Raw genomic sequence first — 15,432 nt, 5'->3', positions numbered from 1 at the left:
GTTGACATTCTGTTAACATCCATTAGATCATATCTTAGAGAGGAAAGCATTATCTGCTGTGCTCTTATCTGACATTTAAGGTGCGATTTTGACAATTTCATTTGACAATGAAGATAATTTATAATCTGTAAATTGCTGTAAAGTGGTTTTAATAAGAAAGCTGTATCAATTCTTTTGGAGTAAAAATGGCATCAGAGAATCTTTCTCAATACATCAGTCTCATAAGGAGAAATGATTTGCATAGGCCCTACATCTCTTCGAGAAGGATAGAGATATAACAAAACCGGACTCATTGCTATAGCATTGCTGGAACAAAAATATGTTCTAAGAACATTTTGTGTTAGGAAAATTTATTCCGAAATGTTCACTGAATGTTCAAAATGTGCAGTTTTTAAAATGTTTTAAGTTTTTTTTTTTTTTTTGTTATGAGAATGTTAAGTGAACATTCCATTTTAGCATTTTGCAAACATTATGAAGACCTTACTTTTGAATGTTCTCTAAACATTCTGAAATAAGTACCAAGATTTTTAAAAATGTTAGACTAACATTCAACTAAAATGTAAAAAAAAAAACAACAACAAAAAAAAAAACTGCATGAATGTTGTACAGATAATGTTTTTGTGCTAACGTTTTGAGAACATTTTTAAAGACCAGATAACTTTGAATGAATGTTCTATTAATCTTACTGGAATAACTTTGAGTGAACATTGCCAGAACGTGAGGGAAGTTCTGAGAATGCTGTTATCTAGGTTTTTTGCAACATAAACAAACATCAACTTTGATCAGATATCATTGATTATATTATGATTGCAGATCTGCTCATTTGTTAGTGTTGCAACAATTTGAAGAACTCGTTTTGCAGTTTTTGTTGTGCTGATTAAGGTGATAACCATTGACTGACTACAATTGAAAATACGCTGAGAAATGTCACAGAGAGGTGCAAAGTGCCATGTTAGTACTCTGATCACAAGACAAGACAACTCCTATCTTGTGCTGCAGTCTGTGAAAGAGCCACAGTCTAAAACCAAGCACAGAAAACAAGACAGAGAGGTCATGAGAGGACAATTTTACCATGTTCTTCTCCAAATGCCATTATCTTTCTTTTTTGAGTAGACATACAAATGCATTACTTGATGATCATTTCATAACATAAGGTGGTCATCAATAATAAAGAAAGACAGAAAGACAAGTGAATGTGACTGTCTCCAGAGGTTCTCCCTTTCTCACATGAGAGGTGGGAGTTTACTGTTATAAACAGTCACTTCCCCTGAGGGCAGCAGCATTGAGCCAAGGACCAGCAACACAAGGACACACACAGACCTTTGGGAATTTAAACATCTGAGAACAGCAAGACTTATGTTGCTGTGTATTTGATTTAGAAATTGTATTTACATGATGGCTAAGTCAGGTCTGTCCAGTGGAGAGCAATGCATCAAATACATCATGTTCATCTTTAATTTCATATTTTGGGTTTTTAATACAGTTCACTCCTAAATGTTTATTTATTGTGGAAAAAAGTGTACATGTGTGACATAATGTCTAATATAGACTTGCTATTCTGCCTAAACAGTAGGCTAGTCTTTTAATTTGGTTTTTAGACAAACTTCTAAAAAATAATTTTTGGATTATTTAATATAAAAATTGCTACACATATATGATGTTAAAGGCTGATACCTGATTTGCTGAATTGATTTGTCATTGATTGGCTCTCTGTCATTTCGAAAAGCGCTATCGCCTACTATGGTGAAGGCACACCTTATTAATATTAATTAAGTAACGTATTGTACGGCGTCTGGATTGGTGAGAAGTGGGCAATACGTTGGTATATGATCGCAATTGCGTTGATATGTTGGCGAATTAATTTCCTTATAACACTCCCCTATATTCGTTAAAAAACTAAAAAGTACTTGCTTGTTATTCGAAATAAAAATGCGAATCGACTCATGACTAATAATTAGAATAGATTACGTAAGTGTCATCTTCAGGAAGGTCACGAAAGAACGTCAGCATGCCCTGATTAATATTCATGAGCCAAGACTTCGCCATAGTGTGATTCAAAATACGGCGTTATGGGCAGCGGGTAAGCAAAACATGTTCAGAAATCAACGACAAAACAAATAACGTTCTATTAACTATTACTTATGTTCTTGTAAAGATTTGTTCGAGAGATTTTCGCATATTGGTTGAGCGGTTCACGAGAAGGCAAGTTTCAGACTAAAAACTGATAACGTAGGCTAATCCAAGTCTACGATGGTAAATTGAACACGTAAAAATTTTGCATACCTGTTGCTAGGCAACCACATCCCTAATCCATCCCACGAATGAGGTTAAATTTAGCCCCAGGGATGAAAGGTAAACGCATGTAAACTTTAGATCTCACAAAGAACGAAATAAGGACTTAAGGACAGAAACCAATTACCTATATGTAGTCCACATAGGGGGAAAAATAGAAATGCAGTGTTATATAAATAATCTATATTAGCACTAACCAGTTTGGTTGAACATTTGGAATATAGAGAAAGCAAATGCTTCCCCTGCTTTAGCTAGAAACTTAAAACAAAGTGTGTTTACTTTGATTCACGTAATCTGATACGCAGTGGGTTTGTCTCAGAAATTGGATCTTCTGGACTGCTGAGATTTGTCCACACCCTATAAAGCCTGACATAAAAACAAATAATAGTACTTTTTTTTAATGGAACTTTACTCAACCTTTAGACAAAATACTAAAAATATGTGTTTGTCTTTTATGTTGTTTTTATCACATTTAATTCATCAGGTGTTTATGGCCCATATAGTATGATGCAGGAGAATATGGAGCCTGATATTTATATTGCCAAAAATATGAAATTCTGATTCCTTTGTAATGTAAATCAACAAGATCTCTATAGCAACAATATAGCACACTACTTATATAAAATGCATGTAAATATCAGTTGTCCCTTTATATCTCCCAATAATATGTTTTAGTAAGATGATATATAAATATATTTGATCAATTTAATGCATGAAGATTGAGAGATTTGCAAAAATGTTCCTCAGAAGCCTGATGTATCGTATTTGATACTTACATTTTAACAGGACTCCCCCCCCCCAAAAAAAAGATGTATGGATAATCAAGTATACCAAAGTTGCTTCAATCCAATAAGTGTTCATCTTGAAATGTTACTAACAGTAAGTTGTTATAACATTGACTTCATAAGGATCATTAATCAAGATTTCACAGCAAAAAAGACGTGTACCACAACCTTAAAAATTGGCGTTTTTAGAATAAAAACTCAAGCTTTGAACAGATAGAGGGCAGAAGGCATGTAGAAGATTGTGTACAGGCTGCAACAGGTTTTCAGGACAATTTTGATAAAAGCTGATCATTTGGAGGTCTTATAAAATAATGCATGATGTATGACACAGCAGGCTTCATAGGGTAATGTTCACTCTTCTCCCTGACCTCTGTCTCTAACCTGTCTGTTCACTTTAAGAGTGAAAAGGTGTTAAGCAAAGGGACAATAGATGTGTTCTGACTTCCCAGTGTTCCTGAGGGACAGCTCGAGTTACATGAAAATTTAAACCTGATCAGCTTGTGTTGATGCAGTTTTGTCAACTAAAGTGCCATGTTACGGTGGCCGAGAAGTGCTAAACAAATCACAATTCTTATTGCTAAAAATACTGCTATTTTAAATAGAATCCATTGCTAATACGAGATTTGAAAAGGGAGGGGAAAAAAGTTCGGCAAAAGGCGGGATCGAACCCGGGTCGATAGTGTCAAAAAGCCAACGACTCACGCTTATCCATCTGCACCACTGGAAATGATGATTTACAGCCACTTTTAACTAAATGTAAATATACACTCTGTATTTTTTATTCCATAGTAAGGGCAATTCATACAATACATTTAAACTGAGCTACTTTAATACCATCTCCGAACTTTCTACCACGACTCTGCTGTTCTTCGGCTGATTCTTCCTGTATACGTTGATTGACAGATATCTCGTCCAGTCAGCGGTGAGTAATCCCAAATCAATGGGCTGTCTCAAACTATACCTACCTCTTCCGGTTTGTCTGATTCGTCTTGTGTTTTGTGACTTGTTCATTTGTTTTCGGATTTGTCGTTGCGTTTTCTGACTTGTCATTTTGTTTTCGAATTTGTCATTGTGTTTTCTGACTTGTTATTTTGTTTTTTAGACTTGCATTTGCGTTTGTAATTTGTTATTTTGTTTTCAGAATTGTGATTTGTTTCGCAATACTCGGCCACCGTAGTTAGCTCTTTTTTCCGCCTGACAGAGTGGCTGGTAAGTTTTTTTCTGTGATCTTCCTCTACACTTTCCTGTCACACGGAAAATCTCAAATGGTTTTGCCCCTCCTCCTTCCTCTGACAAAGGCCAGGTAGGAGGGTACGGCCTGCTGGAAATTTTTTTTTTGTTCACTCCCTCTGTTTTTTAAGGTTGAAAACAAGCACGTTTCAGGTGCTCAGTATCGGGTGTTTTCTCTTAAAACTACGCTTACTTTTTAGCCATGGCAGCAGGTGGACTTCAGTGTATCAAATACTTGCTCTTTGTCTTCAACTTCATCTTCTGGGTAGGTGTTTTTACTTCATTACATAAGCACACGTTAATTCAACTGTATGTTTGTAGAGTAAAAAAGGGAACATAGTCACACTGAAATGTAAATGTGGGTTGAATGTGATGTGATGAGGGTATAAAAGTTTTTAGTTGCTTGTTTACTTGTCATACTTTGTGTTACTTAGTTTATCTATATTTGATGTAGTGCATGACAGACTTTACTCTTTGAGAGACACACGATCCTTAACATTTTGTATATAATTTAATAACACTTGAATTAAGTGTGAAATTAGTTTCTTGTTCACATGCCTTTTAAACAGAAACTGTGGTCAGACTGCATTTCGAAAACACACTGTCTAGCTCTATCTGGTATCTATTAGTTGCTCGTGACTATTAACCACATTAACCACGTTTTACGTGAGCCTGTTGAACCTCTAATTTTACTGTTGACTGAAAATGCGTTTGGAAAATGGTTTCGCTTGAATGTAAGACATTTTAACCAACAAACAACAAAAAATTAATGCACACATGTAGTTGCAGCCCGCTAAATTTTAAAACCGCACAAATAAGGTGTGGGGTCTTGGCCTGGCCTTAAGTTAGCTTTGTGGCGAGTGAACAAACTAGCAAACACGGAATCCATCCATCAGTAACTCCCATTGTGTGTGGATGGAAAAAGTCGAGATCAGTTTGGGAATCTTTGAGGGACAAGCCTCCACACCCCTGGCAGTGAGTCACCGTGACTCATATTTGTGACTGCAATTTTCCAAAACGGAAGGAAACTGGAGGATTGCAATGCAATTTGTCAAGTGCCAGAGATGCTTGTGTGTATGTGTGGGTTATTTTTTTTTTATTTTTTTTTTTATGTGAAATGTTACACCAGCTTTTTTACATGCACGACAATGAAATATGAACTGTCTGTTGACTATCAAAATGATCTATTTTGACTATAATCAAGTCTAAAGGTGTTTTTTTATTTTGTCTGTGGGCTGTTGATTAACTTTTGCCTGTGGGAACGTGTAGGAACAAGAACGATTACAATCTAGTACGTTACTCATTCATGGAAGCCACATTACAGTGTCCTGGGAATGGCTGGAGTTGGTCAAGACAAATAAGAGTTCGTTCAGCATATTTTGCATATCTCTTTCTCAATATTTGCACTGGGGAAGTAAGGTCTTGCTGTTGGAAGCAGGCTAGCAAGATTATCAGGTTGGTCAGCTTTTTGTTGAAGTGCTTTTGTACCATAAGGCTTGTTGGACTTCATTCTCTGTGGAAAAAGAGTGAAATGCTTAGTTTTGGGCCTGACTTCCTGTACACTCTGCCTTCATAAATAAATCCACGCTTGGCCTGCAGCTATGTTTCCTCTATTATTTGGTTGCTCAGTTTGCCAATGTCACTGTAGCTCAAACTAAACAAATCCCTAGATTTATTAAAGGGGTCATTTGATGTTGCTAAAAAGAACATTATTTGGTGTAATTAAATGTTTATGCGGTTTAAGGTTTAAAAAACACATTATTTTCCACATACTGTACATTATTGTTTCTCCACTATGCCCCGCCTTTCTGAAACGCATCGATTTTTACAAAGCTCATCGTTCTGAAAAGCAAGGTGTGCTCTGATTGGCCAGCTGTCCGGTGCGTTGTGATTGGCCGAATACCTCAAGCGTGTGACGGAAATGTTACGCCCCTGTGAAATTGTGATGCCCCGTCCGGCTGGAGCTACAACACGAAACACATGGCGGGCTAGAGTGAGCGGCGGCCGGCTTGAGTGAGCGGCGGCCGGCTTGAGTGAGCGGCCGGGGGCGGGCTTGAGAACGGCGCGGCCGGCGTATTCAACGAAGGAGCATCCGGCGGGCTTGCGGCAACCATATGTGATGACCCCGGGCTGGACTCCGCTTCGTCCACGGTGAAAGCCGATCTGGCGATCCACAGCGCGAAGTTGATGTATTTCCTCAGCGACCAGCAAGGATCAGCTCCAGGCATGACGAAGCGGATATCGTCCTCTTTTGGAAGGCCAAACAAAGTAGTTTCGCTTTCACAACGAAACACACAGCGCCTTCACGACATGGCGGCGGCGGCAACAACAATACTACAGCGAGAATAAAAGTTACGCCTTCTTTCTTTGCGTGAACATTTGGGCGGCGTTATGCAAATCTTCCCACATCGTGACTTAGACATGTGTGGGCGTGTTAGAACGAGCCGTTTTAGGTAGGAGTTGACTCTTAACTTTTATAAAGAATATCTCTTTGGATTTGAGACTTTAGTCTTTGCAACTTTACAGATCTTCTTTATGCACCAAGAGCTTGTAACACTCCAAAGAGAAAGGAAAAATTGAAATCACATCATATGACCCCTTTAAATCTTTTGTTTGTTTCCTCAGCTCGCAGGTACAGGGGTTTTCGCTGTCGGCCTCTGGCTGCGTTTCGATGAAAGAACTAAAGGACTCTTCACTGGAGAAGGTGCCCCGTCAGTGTTCCTCACAGGTGAGTTTGGCCTGGATTTTTAGGTTACCCTTTCTCAGTCCTCAATAATTTCTCAGTGATTCAAAAAACCACCCTTCTCTCCATACAAAATCGCATAGCTCCTTTTATCACCTACGTGATCAGGTCTTTGTAAGTTGATGTTTGGGAATGAGGTATAATGGTGGTCATGGAAACCAGCCACACCTATTTCCAGACACCAGACCATCTGTCATGTGAATGTTGCATTATGAACACTTTGATTCAACATGAAGCAAATGAAAGGTGAATCAGGATTTGTTCTGGCTTCTGTACAGATGATCAAAACTGATATATAAAAAAATAAACACACCTCACCTGTAAAAGTTTGGAATGATTAAGAAATAAGTTTATTATGCTCACTATTTATTTAATCAAAAATACAGTAAAAGCAAGCAGTAATATTATGAAAAATTATTACAATTAAAAAATTAGTCACGGTGAACTGTTTTCTGTTTGAATATATATTAAAATGTCATTTATTCTTGTGATGCAAAGCTGAATTATCAGCATCATTACTCCAGTCTTCAGTGTCACACAATCCTTCAGAAATCATTTAATATGCTGATTTGCTGCTTTATATAATTTTTTGATCATATAAATACAGCCTTGTTGAGCATGTGCGACTACTACTACTTTTAAATCATTAAAAAATTCAAACTATTGATGGACAACACCCTGACTCTGTCATTGAACATTCACTGAACAATCCTGTTCTTAAAGCGACACAAATAGCTTGACCACTACAAAAACATGGGTAATATTCAGAGCACTCTTATCTATTCTTCTAGGCTGTGTTTGTTTTATGAAAGGCACAAAGACTGACATCCTTGTTTCTGGCTTGTGGAAGAAGACCACAAAACAACCGGCAAAATGAACTTTAAACCGAAAACCAACCCCCTGATATAACAAGGGTGGAAACTGCCTAAATATAGTGACAGGGATGTTAGGTTTCTGTCTTCGTGTTTGTTTTTTAAGAGGCAGGTTTTTTGAGTTATAATGGCAGTGCTGTTTTGGAGTAGGCTGTCTTTGGCCCACACGATGCCAGCTCTCTGCCCCTTCCCATCATCCCTCACAGAGCTGCCTTTCTCCTCCTCACTAACAGAACCCGCATTGTTTGCTCCCTTCCCATCTCCTTTTGTTTTGCCCGCTTTATTTTCCTTTCTCAAGATCTGTCAGAAGATCTTCGCCTCCATCGATCCAGAAACATGATAAACTCAGTAGGCAAGTGTCCCAAGTGTCTGTCAGTGGTTTTGAAAGTGCTTCGAGTGACAGCAGGGCGTCCTCCAATGCCAAACATCCTAGTGACAGACAGTCCAGAAAAGCATTTAGAAGAACTGTTTTCGGTTCTCCAAAGGACCTTTCGATGAACTGTTCTTAAAATAACCTTTTTTTATTAGTGTGGATAAAATTTTGATAATCTGATAATCATTTTCCACTAAAATCCTTTGAGCAATTAAAAGGTTCTTAAAGGTTCTTCATAGAACCATAGATTCCAATAATGAAACTTGCTTTTTAAGAGCGTGGTAGGGTGGTGGTTCTGTGGATACAGCACAATCCACTTGTGTGGAATTTTGTTTTGCATATCCTGCTTTGCATAGCTTATTCTGATAAAATAGCTGAAGGAAATAAAGTTCTCATTTATACATGGGCATTTTCGTCAGGTTTAATTTATTACAACCATAGATTATTCCCATTTACAGTAAATGGCCTTGATTTCAAGTTTGTCTTTTTTTCAGATGAGAATCCAAAGGAATAGTAAGACAAATGTAATGGTACAGCGACGTAATAAATGTTCTCTCTTTCTCTATCCATAGGGGTCTACATCCTCATTGTGGCAGGTGCCATCATGATGGTGGTCGGGTTCCTCGGCTGCTGTGGCGCAATCAGAGAATCAGCTTGCATGCTGGGACTGGTGAGTCCTCCCATATTCTTCAACAGCACAAAACAAATAGATTTTGTTTGACATTAGTATTACTGATGTAGTTACACTGTTAAAAATAAAGGTTTTTGCAGTCATTCCATAGAGGAACCGTTTTGGGCTCCTCAAAGAACCTGTCAGTGAACAGTTCATAAAAGAATAATTTATTTCTTCCTGTGAAGAACATTTATAATCTGAAGAACCTTTTTCTGCTTGAAAGATTTTAAAGGTTCTTCGTGGAACCATAGATTCCAGTAAAGAACCTTTATTTCTAAGAGTGTAGTTTTTTTTTGGTGGATGGTTATCATGTGGCTTTGACCCACATTCATGATTTACTCTTTTTGGTTGGCAGGATAATTTAAACAGACCAAATGAGAGTGTCTTTGCCAAGAAAAGACTATCTTTAGTTATTGCTGATGTCCTGGTTCACCTCTGACTTTTTCTTGCTCTCTCCAGTTCTTTATGTTCCTGCTCATCATTTTTGCTGCAGAGGTGGCCGCTGGAATCTGGGGATTGTCCAATCAGGACAAGGTGGGTGACAGAGTCAAGTCACATTTATTTATATAGTGCTATCCACTGCTTCGGGTATGTGTTCACAGTGTGTGTTCACTTTGGATGGGTTAAATGCAGAGCACTAATTCCAAGTGTGGGTCACCATACTTGGCCACATGTCACGTCACTTTTTTTTAATGCAAAACAGATTGCCTTAAAGCAGCTTCACAGAAATGAAAAGGAAGATAGCAGTGTTGTACAATTTCAACAATAATAAAATGACTTTGATTTCAGCTGTAAAACACTTTAGAGAAGACAGTTGTCTTTTAGGTCAAGTCAATTCGATGTTGATTCGATGGCAATGTCAATGTTACAAAGTTCATCACTCATGAAACAAAATGTATAAAGTAGCTCTAAAGAAGGCAATAGTGTCATTGTACAGATCAGCTGAGTTCAACATTGATTCAATTCCATTCAATAATTGTCAAAGTTGCAAAAGTCCCTCAATAATAAAATGACTTCAAAGGCAGCTTTACTGAAGACAGTAGTGTCATTATCCAGTTCAGTTCAGTTCTCATCCATTAGCGTAAAGTTAATTCTCTTTTAAGGCCCCTTTTCTCATGATCCTCTTTCATTTTCCCACAGTGTGACCTCTTCTTTCTTTCTCTCCTCCTCCTCAGATCGTGATGGATCTCCAGCAGTTCTACACACAGACGTTCAACACCTACAAAAATACTAAACAGGAAGCACTGAGAGAAACTCTGCGAGCCATTCAGTACGGAGTAAGTGTTCATTTTTATGGTTCATTCAAACCACAACATCTAAAACATTGAATGAATGGAGGGAAAAACAGCTTAACGTTAATCCAACTGAATATATTCTGTCTGTTTTTGATTAGTTGCAGTGCTGTGGAACATCAGGAACAATTTTTGATGGAGCAGCTGAAACCTGTCCCAAAAAGGAGGGACTTGAAAACTTGGTCACAACGGTAGAAATTCAATAATAATTAATCTTTTAAGTCTCCTTTAGATAAATGGGTTTTTCCATGTGCCGTTGTTACCTCTTGTGTTTCTACTCCAGAACTGCCCAGATGCTATTAAGGAGGTCTTCACCTCTAGGCTTCACGTGATTGGAGGAGTTGGGATTGGCATTGGTGTGGTCATGGTGAGGAGATACTTGTTCATATGCTTCAGTGCATTTTCACCTAAAAAGCTTTGACGCTCCAGAGCTTGTAGCAGAGTCTTTCTCCTCAGGTCACACTGCTGTCAGATATTAACCGTGTCTCTTCTATGGGCAGATCTTCGGCATGATCTTCAGCATGCTGCTGTGCTGCGCCATCCGACGAACCCGGGACATTGTATGAGCTGCGGTTCCTGCTGCAGCCTCATCTGCTCTGTATTTATCTGTGTTTGTAAAGGTGTGTGTGAGCGTGTACGTGTTTGGAAATCACTCTGATAAACTTCTAACAAGCCCAGCTTTAGTCAAGCACTCTCAACTGTTACAGGTCATGCATATGTTGAGTGGAGCAATGAATTGCGCTAGAGGCTATTTTTAATTTCTTTGGTGTTTCAACTAATGTTCTTTTGCCTCTTTGAATGTACTTGTAAGCTTCTGGCATTCTTTTGTAACGTTTTACGTGGCTTATTTTATGTACACACATGGGAGAGTAACACCTACTGTAGTAAATTACCAATAAAGTTCATAACTAATTGACTGATAATTTTTTATTTTAAGCGAACTCTTATGTGACAAAGTATTAAGCATATGTATTCTGCACTGCCCTCTGGTGATTTTTACAGTGCACTGACATCCCAACATCAGTTTTACTTCCAAAATTTAGTTTTAAATTCCAAAATCCCTGCGTTTAAGTTTCGTTTATTGTTAACCCCTTTTATAGAGTTTCAGAAATCCAATTTGAAGGAATTACTATTTTATTGGGTTGTAACAAGTTTTATATGATAGGATAAATAACCAAAAATAAAGAGTCGGCTGATATATTTTCAAAATCCATTTTTGGCTAAAATTAATAAAATTGGCCACTTTATAATGCACCATGACTGTTTAAAGAAGTGAGATGGTTTATATAAAACATTTTTTGTTTGCTATATTTACAGGTAGGCAAATTATACATTGTAAAACAAACAAAAAAAATGTTGCAGTTAATTGACAACTTAAAATTTGTTGAGATAAATATCCATCTTAACTAAACTAAATAATGTATCCTTTTAAGTCAAGCATGAACACTTATATTTAGTTTTCATTTTTTTATCTTTTGTTTTCTGCCCTTTTTTCCTTTCTTCTTGGTGGCTCCAGTCCAGCCAAATCCTCTGAACTCCAAGCAGTCCACTGCATTATGGGAGATGTAGTAGACGTTCTCCATGGCAGCTGGACTCAGAATATCCACATCTGTCTTAGAGGATTTGGCACTGACAGACCTCTTCTTGGAAGAGCGCTTCCTTTTGCTCTTTGCTGCAGGCTTGGAACTTTGAGATCTTGACTTTTTGGTACCTGAAGGCTATAAAGTGTATAGATTTTAGGAATGAATGCAAGATATCTTCACACATTTCAACCAGATGTTTCTCTTTTTGTCTTTTATGAAAATGAAAAGTGAAGATAAAATGGAAGATAAAGTTCTTACCATTATTTAGTGCCTTCCGCTCACACAATAGTTAGACGCTTGAATACACTTGCTCCGGAAAAACTGTGAACTGACCCTTATCAATGCATGTAAGGTAATGCTTTCCTAGATTTTAAACTCATTTTGCAATCAGCTTCAACAGAAATTCTATCCAAAAGCTGCCGTTCCTCTCCAATTTGTTCCTCGTTTATGAGGTCTTTGTTGTGTGCTGTTGTTTATCTAGGGTTGTCCTAGTGACGGGTCATGGGAGCTTTTACATGGGACTCATCCACCAACTGGCTTTTCAGGTCAGACCAGGATCTTTTTTGCTGTGACCCCCCACATGAACCTGCACTGTTTGAGTACATGTATCTGATCATACGGTAAGACTTAGGAGTGATATTCATAAACTGAGGAACAGGAACCTTCCTGAATATTCTAATAACTAGAAAGAAAAAAATTAAAATAACCAAAAAATAAATATTAGTTTTTTTTATTAATAAAGTTTTTTTGTTTATTCAAATCTGTTAATTAAAAGGATGTATATCTGGCAAACATACTGACATATACCTGAGTGTTTTTGTAAAATGATTATATTACATAGGTAATTATATTATATATAGTAATTACAAATGACTGTGATTGGTCCATCCTGACGATGCGCTGAGAAAAGTAACAGTTCCCACGTGGGGAAAAAACGCGCTTCTTCATTTTAGATAAAAAGAGAAGAGTTTAAATCGGATAAATACTTATTCATACAAGAATCAAACCAGCCTGCTCAGGAGGATCAAAAGCGAAAAACTGGCCTGCGACAATCGGGAAAGAGCTAAAGGTACAGTTTACTTTTTTTAGCTGGGCCTTGTCGCAGCGATTACATGCAAAAGTGTCGAAAATTAGCACTCAGGCATTTAATTTATGATGTGCCGAGTTGTTTTCGTAAAAACGGTTTATACAGCGTATTCAGTCATCGCCTCCATTGATATACGCATTACGCAGTTTTAGCTAAAGTTGGGAGTCTCCCTCAATGGTAGGAGCTCTGATGTAATTCACACATTTCACCACAGGAGGGCGTTAATTTGCGTTTCGCTGACTGCAATTTTGTAATTTACAGATCTAAGAATATGTTTCTGCTAATCAAAAGAGATGATTTAGTAAATGTAATCAACACCTAGTAAATAGCAGGATAATCAACAATGTATTAAATGATATTAATTAAATGTAATGCCAACGCCTCGAGTTATAACCGCAATTAATAGCAGCAATGTAATTCACATAATTCCCCACAGGAGGGCGTTTGGTTAAGTTCTTTTGATTTGCATGTTTTAAAAAAAAATGAAATTAATATTAAAGGACATTTAGTGTACAGATCTATTAATATATTTCTTCATAGAAAATAAATGTTTGCCATATGGGTTGTTTCTGAATATAATAGTCAATAATTTATTATGCAGTCTATGCAAAAATGTTATAATTCAAGATTTGTCTCTGACTCGAGTATAGCAATAGAAAAAACACAATTCACTTAACTCACCACAGGAGGGCGGTTTTGGCTAACTATTTTTTTTTTTATATATATTACAAATCTAAGACTATATATTCTAAGGTTTATTTAACTTCTGCCAAATCAAAGGGTAATAAACTATTTATTCGATATATTAAATTAATTCAAAATATCTTTTGGCTCGACTTACAGTCCCATGAACAACAACAGTAATGTAATTCATGCGCTGTTCAAGTGATCCATACAAATACTATTTTTTTTAAATGAAGGTAATATTCAATTACTTATATATATATATATATATATATATATATATATATCTTCAAACAAATAGTTGTTTTCCAGATATCTTGTTGCCAATAATAATTTAAGTAATTTTGAAGCTTCCAAAATAATTAAAGGTTTTCATGTGACTTTTTTTCATATACTGCTGTAAATCGAGTCCATTTAATTCACTCAGTTCACCACAGGAGGGCGATCAATAATAATAATAATAATCATCATAATAATAATCATAATAAAACAGCCGGCTCATGAGGAACAACAACAGCAAAAAACTGTATGATAATCGGAGAAGAGATAAATGTAGGCTACAATATACTTGTATAGATAGGCCTTGCCATAATAATCTTGTTGCAGCAATTTCCTTGAATCGGACACTTAACTATGTCAGGCAAACGTGTTTAAAATTAGCACACAGGCAGTTAATTTATGATGTGCCGGGCTGTTTCCATTAAAACAGCGGTTTATACAGCGCATTCATGCATCTTCTTATTGATTTACGTATTGCGGATTTTTAGCTAAAGTTGGGAGTCTCCCTCAATGGTAGGAGCTCTGATGTAATTCACACATTTCACCACAGGAGGGCGTTAATTTGCGTTTCGCTTTACAGATCTAAGAATATGTTTCTGCTAATCAAAAGAGAGAATTTAGCAAATGTAATCAACACCTAGTAAATCGCAGGGTAATCAACAATGTATTAAATGATATTAATTCAATGTAATGCCAACGCCTCGAGTTATAACCGCAATTCATAGCAGCAATGTAATTCACATAATTCACCACAGGAGGGCGTTTGGTTAAGTCCTTTTGATCCGCCTGGAGGAGGGCGGTTGATTTCTTTCCGCTGACTCAAATATTTAACTACACATTAAAAATATTCAATCAAAAATAATATATAATATAACTAAAAATGTTACTTTGGTTTAAAAAAAACAGGAGGGTTTTGTGATTGGTTAGGTCCCTTCCCTTTGATTCTCATGTTTTAAGAGAACATCGTCGGCGCCGACGCTGATGGCTGTCTCCGTGGCATGCTCCGCAGTTGTTTTTATGTTTTTGTTAGTGTGTCCTGTCTTTAGTTATATCCCTGCAATCAGTTTCACCAGAGACGAATTGCTGGACATTCGGAAGTACACACCACCCGATATTTCACCGGTTTTCGACTATTCTGATGTTTTGCTGGACATTGTAGTCGGGGGAGCTGTGGCGCTGATCAAGCACTTCAGGACACACAGACGGGGGAAGTGAGCCGGCGCGCTCGTGAAGCTAATGCCGAGTTCACACTGCACGATATTAGTCCGATTTTTCACTCGCCGACAGGTTTTGTGAAATCGCCGACAAATGCCCGACATCGGAGGCAAATCGGTGCTCGTTCACGCGAGTGACAATCACGCAGTGTGAATTATCAATAAGGCAGCGCGATTCAGGACGCCGTTGCCTAGCATCCATCTGGCGAACCTCCGCTCTCTACCCAACAAAACGGACGAACTCCTTCTGCTCTCCCGGACAAATAAGGATTTTTCAAACTCTGCTGCTCTGTGTTTCACGGAAACCTGGCTGAAAGACGCCATT

At 37.5% G+C, this 15,432-nt stretch overlaps 2 protein-coding genes across 3 annotated transcripts; one reads left to right on the top strand and one right to left on the bottom strand.

Moving 5' to 3' along the window:
* The first annotated feature begins 1,278 nt into the window (after positions 1-1,278).
* Positions 1,279-11,176, top strand: cd9b (CD9 molecule b). 2 transcript variants are annotated; one of them, XM_016447640.1, is made up of 8 exons: positions 1,279-1,470; positions 6,933-7,035; positions 8,868-8,965; positions 9,428-9,502; positions 10,144-10,245; positions 10,362-10,451; positions 10,544-10,627; positions 10,761-11,176. In XM_016447640.1, exons 1-8 carry the CDS (start codon positions 1,393-1,395, stop codon positions 10,824-10,826), a joined length of 696 nt encoding a protein of 231 aa, XP_016303126.1. In that variant the 5' UTR covers positions 1,279-1,392; the 3' UTR covers positions 10,827-11,176. The 2 variants fall into 2 exon arrangements, with proteins under 2 accessions (XP_016303126.1, XP_016303127.1); XM_016447641.1 differs by lacking the exon at positions 1,279-1,470 and adding an exon at positions 4,372-4,572.
* A 451-nt stretch (positions 11,177-11,627) lies between these two features.
* smkr1 (small lysine rich protein 1) lies at positions 11,628-12,553 on the bottom strand. The gene is made up of 2 exons (XM_016447423.1): positions 12,102-12,553; positions 11,628-11,978 (listed from the first exon to the last, which is right to left on the bottom strand). The coding sequence occupies exons 1-2, from the start codon at positions 12,102-12,104 to the stop codon at positions 11,721-11,723; spliced, it is 261 nt and encodes an 86-aa protein (XP_016302909.1). The 5' UTR covers positions 12,105-12,553; the 3' UTR covers positions 11,628-11,720.
* Positions 12,554-15,432: the final 2,879 nt, after the last annotated feature.

The sequence above is a fragment of the Sinocyclocheilus anshuiensis genome, unplaced genomic scaffold (assembly GCF_001515605.1).
Source record: "Sinocyclocheilus anshuiensis isolate Anshui unplaced genomic scaffold, SAMN03320099.WGS_v1.1 scaffold283, whole genome shotgun sequence".
Lineage (NCBI taxonomy): Eukaryota > Metazoa > Chordata > Actinopteri > Cypriniformes > Cyprinidae > Sinocyclocheilus > Sinocyclocheilus anshuiensis.
This window is presented reverse-complemented; position numbering and strand designations above follow the sequence as displayed.